The 6,511-nt window shown below is 36.4% G+C and overlaps 1 protein-coding gene across 1 annotated transcript in view; it reads right to left on the bottom strand.

Annotated features, from left to right (window-relative positions):
• The window catches only part of NCKAP1 (NCK-associated protein 1), a 126,088-nt gene that overhangs the window by 9,703 nt on the left and 109,874 nt on the right, over nucleotides 1-6,511 (bottom strand). Inside the window, exons 26-27 of the mRNA XM_010859741.1 lie at nucleotides 4,936-5,018; nucleotides 4,433-4,513 (exon numbers count right to left, since the gene is read on the bottom strand). Coding sequence (XP_010858043.1) covers nucleotides 4,433-4,513; nucleotides 4,936-5,018 — 164 coding nt within the window. The remainder of the gene's footprint in view (nucleotides 1-4,432; nucleotides 4,514-4,935; nucleotides 5,019-6,511) is intronic.

Genomic DNA, 6,511 nt, shown 5'->3' with positions numbered 1-6,511 from the left:
TCCACAGTTTATTGTGATCCACACAGTCAAAGGCTTTGGCATAGTCAATAAAGCAGAAATAGATGTTTTTCTGGAACTCTCTTCCTTTTTCCATAATCCAGCGGATGTTGGCAATTTGATCTCTGGTTCCTCTGCCTTTTCTAAAACCAGCTTGAACATCTGGAAGTTCACGGTTCACATACTGCTGAAGCCTGGCTTGGAGAATTACTTTACTAGCATGTGAGGTGAGTGCAATGGTGTGGTAGTTTGAGCATTCTTTGGCATTGCCTTTCTTTGGGATTGGAATGAAAACTGACCTTTTCCAGTCCTGTGGCCACTGCTGAGTTTTCCAAATTTGCTGGCATATTGAGTGCAGCACTTTCACAGCATCATCTTCCAGGATTTGAAATAGTTCAACTGGAATTCAATCACCTCCACTAGCTTTGTTCGTAGTGATGCTTTCTAAGGCCCACTTGACTTCACATTCCAGGATGTCTGGCTCTAGCTGAGTGATCACACCATCGTGATTATCTTGGTCATGAAGATCTTTTTTGTACAGTTCTCCTGTGTATTCTTGCCACCTCTTCTTAATATCTCCAGCTTCTGTTAAGTCCCTACCATTTCTGTCCTTTATTGAGCCCATCTTTGCATGAACTGTTCCCTTGGTATCTCTGATTTTCTTGAAGAGATCTCTAGTCTTTCCCATTCTGTTGTTTTCCTCTCTTTCTTTGCATTGATTGCTGAGGAAGGCTTTCTTATCTCTCCTTGCTATTCTTTGGAACTCTGCATTCAGATGCTTATATCTTTCCTTTTCTCCTTTGCTTTTTGCTTCTTTTCACAGCTATTTGTAAGGCCTCCTCAGACAGCCATTTTGCTTTTTTGCATTTCTTTTCCATGGGGATGGTCTTGATCTCTGTCTCCTGTACAATGTTATGAACCTCTAGAGAATTTCAAAAACTTGGCTGAAGAAGGAACTATACAGTACAACGAACTACACTGAACAGCTGACTTAGTACTGTGTATGTGTTGCTGATTATAACTTTATACTATCAGGCCAAACAAAACTTGTGTATTTGCAGTGACAAATTCCAATAGAATCATTCTAAACCTATTATTTTTCTTGGAAACATAGGTGTAAGAGCAAGATCAAGCCAAAAGGTATGAGAAAAAAAAATGAATCAAAATTAATGACCTTATGTTTACGTCCATACTTTAAAAATTACCATAGTTCAGTGCCTAATCATGTTGTATATCTAAATACAGTAAATTCTTTATTAAAATAGATTTTTAAAGAAGTACTAATTTAAAACCGTATAAAGCAAGTTCTAATGACTAGTGTTTTTTGGTATCACATATGGATCTCAAGGATATTCTGACTGCTCAACATTTCAGTTCAGAAACTACCTAAACAGGATCGCTTTTGATATTACAACAGCTTTACAATCTAATATAAATTTAACTGTAAAAACCCAGCTATAATACAAGGTTGAATATATTTAATTTTACAATGAACAAACAAAAAGTTCTCTGATAATACTAAAAGGAAGAAAAGGAAGAAATGAATACTTGGGGATTCAGGAATATTTCTTAGGAGATGGCAACTGAATCAGGCTTTAAGATAAATAGATTTCAAAAGGCAGAAATATAAAAAGCCAGGATTTTCATGAAGAATAATTACAGAGCAAATCAGAAAATGTGAGAAGGTACACAGCAAAATTTGGTCATCTTACAGGATCCGGATGAGAAGAGGGGAAAAGTAACAAAGTGAGGCGAGCAAGAGAAGGATGGAACAAGTGATAAAAGCCTCAAAAATAAATTTGAGAAAACAGCTGAACACCAGACAAAAAGTTTAGAAATAACTTTTTAAAGTCAAGGCTTTTCAAACTACACAAAACAAAATAATCTTTCTGAAACATGAAGATAATAATCTTTAAGAAATAGTAATCTTTAAGAATAATAATCTTTAAGAAACATGAAAATTTAGAAAATATGGATAAAATAGCTCACTTACTAGATGTGTGTGCATGCATGCGTCTTGAGTCCCCTCAGTTGTGTCCAATTCTTTGTGACCCTATAGACCATAGCCCACCAGGGTTCTCTATCCATGGGCTTCTCCAAGCAAGAATACTAGAATGGGTTGTCATGCTCTAGTCCAGGGGATCTTCCCAACCCAGGACTGAACCTGCATTTCTTAGGTGGATTCTTCACACTAGCGCCACCTGGGAAGCCTGTTCTAGATGTGTAACCACTGGTAAATACTTGCTGTGATTCAGTCAGTGGCTGTATTTCGCTGCCAATAAATCTTCAAAATGAAGACTCATAACGTTACTAACCTTTCTATTTAAAACAGGATATTAATTTAAAAATTATAACCCATAATTAACATCCTTTTATAAGACTTTTTAACATCAATTTTAAAAAGCTGAACTTAGCTTTATTTAAAACACAACAACTCTCATTTCATTGGTTTTTTCATTCTGCTTATGACCATGTATTGGAAAAGGAAATGGCAACCTACTCCAGTACTCTTGTCTGGAAAATCCCACGGACTGAGGAGCCTGGTAGGCTACAGTCCGTGGGGTGGCAAAGAGTCAGACATGACTGAGTGACTTCACTTCACTATGACCATGTATAAATAGCTATCAGTTTAAGGAAAAGGTGACTGACCTGCATCACCAAGAACGGCCTGGAGAGCATCAACCTGGGCCTCTGGTGATGACGGACAGTGAGAAGGTCTGGTGAGGCCAGCAGCATCCGTCTGTCCCGCCTGCCCAGTTTGCCCTCCGGCCACGGACGCGGTGGGGCGATGACCGGAAGCCCCTGGCTCCCTTCCCCTCCCCACTTCTTGTGTGTGTGTGTGTGTGTGGGCGGGGGGTGTCCACCTCTGCAACCCCTGCCCCTCTCCTGGACAGTCTGCCAACCACCCACTCCTCCCGGAGGAGGGACTGAGCTACTGTGCACCTGGAAGTGAGGGTTGGGATGGGGGTGAGCAATCCCTCCAGCCCTGGGGAGCTCAGGAAAATGTGTGCCTTCACTTAAGCTTTCATTTGAATACTGTGATCTGGTTTTTATTTCAAAATATAAAAAAGCAAACCCAACTACAATAGCCTTTTCACCCTTCTTACACTTTGTAACCTATCCCAGTCTTGCCTCATCGCTCCTCTGACAGCACTCTGTTACTCATACTCATTTCATTCATATTGTCTGTTTTTGTTTTGTTTTTTTTTTAAGAAACTTGACATCAACTTGTCTTTTTCTACTGAGTATATATATTATATAAATTATACATACACACACACACATGTGTCAGGCTAACTCGTTTTAGTTTACTTTTTTCTCTGAAGCCCTGGAGTTCTACAAGAGAGATATTTTGAGACTGAAACACTTGTGTGCCTGGACTAGGAAGATGCCCATTGGGTTTGTATTTTTTTTTCATTTTGGCTTCTTCCCAAACCCCATCCATCCGGTGTTTCCCACTTCACATTTCTGGCTCTTATTTTTCTTTTTCTCCTTGTTTCTAAGCATTTGAAGACCCAACCGTGCTCCTAAATCTTGACTTAATTTATATAGCACAAATGTGTGGGAGACATGAGAGTTGGACTGTGGTTTTGTTTTTTTTTTTTTTTTTTGGGGGGGGGGGGTCTGTCTTGAGATGCAGATTGTGTCCTGAAAATGATGATTATATATGCAAAGCCTCCGCCCTGCCCTCCCTCTCTTCCACACTTCCCCACGAAAAAGTCACAGTGAGGCTTCCTGTAGGGAGCAGAGGAGCTGGAGCTGGCTTATAGAGGCCTGGGGCCCTGATGTGAAGAGGAGGAGACTGAAATTCATGTCTTATGGCTATTCTGTTAATAGAACAGGTGTTGGTGGGTTTTTTAAAATTCTGTTTCTAAATAGAGGATTATACGCCTTTCTTTATTTTGATGGGGGTTGGGACTTGTGGCTTTAAAAAAAAAAAAATCACTTCTGAGTAGGATGTATATTTTTCTGTTGGGGTTTTTTGTTTGTTTTATTTTTTTAGAATCCTCCACAGCAACATGTGAGACCATGGAGTTAAAGAAACCCAGAGACCTTAATCAATTAATTGTACTGTTTGTGAATTTGTATAAATAATAACAAAGATCCTCTTAAAACATTTACATTCTTATAGTAAAAGGTTAAACTGATATTTATATAATAAAAGAGGAAATATGACGTATGTTTTTTGAAAAGAAAAAAAAGGTGACTGATATTAACCCATTTTACATTGCTATAGGTGATCAAGGAAGACCGACTTTCAAAATGCCTATATAGTATTTTGGTGCTGAGCTTTCAAAGATGCATTTTCAAAGGCAAAAATGTTAACACATTACTCTAAACTTTATAATAGCTTAGGATTTACTAAATTTCACTTCATATATAAGTTAAATATGCCATTTTAGAAACCGTAAAATACAAATAGAAGTTTTACTACCTTCATATCAGTTTCCCTTGGAATGTGATCCTTGAAATCTTCAATTGAACTGACAAGAAAAGGAATGTGGTAGGATAAGACCTAGGCAGGAAAACAAGCAATTATTTCTTAAAGGCAATCTCTAAATTTATGAAATGTTACCACTCAACTACTTTCAGCTTTCAAACAATTATTTTACTGTCTATTTTCAGATGATTTTCTAATGTACCCATTAATGGAATGCATTTGATGGCAAATTGAGTATAGTCAAAATGGAAAATGCGTTAATGAAGAAAAAGTTGGAAAAGTAGCATAATATCCAGGCAAGTTGTATCTCCTGAATTATATCACCAAAACAAAAAATAGTAACTATGATTTCTATATGCTTTATTTCACATAAACTATGAAAACTGGAATTTTAGTTATAATACTGCCAACTATAAATGGTAAAAGTTACTTTTAATTTCTGGGAAATTAAAAAGGACTATTTGGCTACAGAATATGTACTTAAAATGGCTTCTTACGTCTCTGAGTGCTTCCTGTGCCAGTGATCGGAAGGATAAAATTACACCAATTATTGTCATCCTCTTCAAGACACTGTCAACAGCTAAGTGTGAAGGAAGGAGAAAAGAGAAGAGAGTGAATTGGATTCTTTCTTAACCTTGGAAAAACTCTTTGTCATAAAACCCCATGACAAAAGGCACAATTAAAAACAATTTGATTACAACAAATGATTAAAGAGGCAAAGGTATTGAAAGTTGATATTAAAACTAAGGAAATTACTGTTTACTTTCAGTGGAGTACACTGTTCTTTAAAATGGCTTAGATGGTTCATCAGAATCTTGAAATAATCCTGTAAGTAGCCTCCTGTATAATCCTATCACAGTGATCGTAGAGGTGGGAGGGAGGAGAAGAAAGACTAGGGAAAGAAAAAGCTGCTGATCAGAGTGGATCCTTAAAATCAAATGGCCCTGGAACTAGGAGATGCTACATGTTGAGGTCCAGAGTCCAGAAACAAAAAATAATTATGTAGATCATAAGCAATAAGACCAGGTTTCTGAAGACTATGAATGGATTTGATCATTTACATTTTGGTTAGAGAACATTATTCTGAAGTTTATTACCATTATATTCAAAATTAAAACTTGGTTAAATAAAATCAAGGGAAATTAGGATTAGAACGATAAATACCTTCATTTTTAAAAAGCCAACATTTATTGAATTACTCCTCATACACAAGGCACTATACTATGTAATAAGAAAGCAGATACAAGTAGAACAATAACCTAGACCTTAAGTAACAATTTAAAGGCACTGTCAAGAAAACTAAGAAAACAGAATCCTATTTATATGAAACATACATACACACACACATATTTGTATATATATAACAAATTGCTAGACAGATGTATAGAGAAACTGTTAACTGCAGTTATACTTTTGAGCAGTAGGAATGAATTACTTTGTTTTGACTTCCTACCTCCTGTGGGGTTTGTTTAAATCTTTACCATAAGCATCTTTTATTACTACACATGAAAAAGCATAAAATAAACCAAAATGTGATGAGAATCAAAATAGCAGTGTTAACAAAACAATGTAAGTCACAAATACAAATTCCACATGAGCAAAGTCCTATTAATCTTTTTATCTATAGGACTCAGCAGAGTGCCTAAGACCCAGAACACAAGAGGATGTTTAATGAAATAATTAGTCAAGAAATGAGACTAGGAAGTTGTTACTATCCAGAAAAGATGAAAGAAAGAGAGTAAAAGAAAAGATTCTCTGAGAATATGTCATCCAATTTATGGGCATTCAGGAGGAGTGAGAACAAAGGGGCATGCCAGTCTAAAAAAACAGGACAGGAAACCCAGAAAAAAGAATCCAGAGAATAAGGCGAGCAATCAGAAAATAAGTAGTGTGATACAATCATATACTTCCCAAAGGATGTTACCCAGAATTTAACAAAGTTTGCAAAGACTGCATCTATAAATTCCTCTTAAATATGCACAATAACATATTAAAAGTTCTGAGAAACTTCACAGTAAGAAATCTTGTTTAATTTAGTTTCAATAAATAAAATAAATTTGTTCAAGTCACACA

Source organism: Bison bison, unplaced genomic scaffold, assembly GCF_000754665.1.
Source record: "Bison bison bison isolate TAMUID 2011002044 unplaced genomic scaffold, Bison_UMD1.0 scf7180017864459, whole genome shotgun sequence".
In the NCBI taxonomy this organism is placed as follows: domain Eukaryota; kingdom Metazoa; phylum Chordata; class Mammalia; order Artiodactyla; family Bovidae; genus Bison; species Bison bison.
This window is presented reverse-complemented; position numbering and strand designations above follow the sequence as displayed.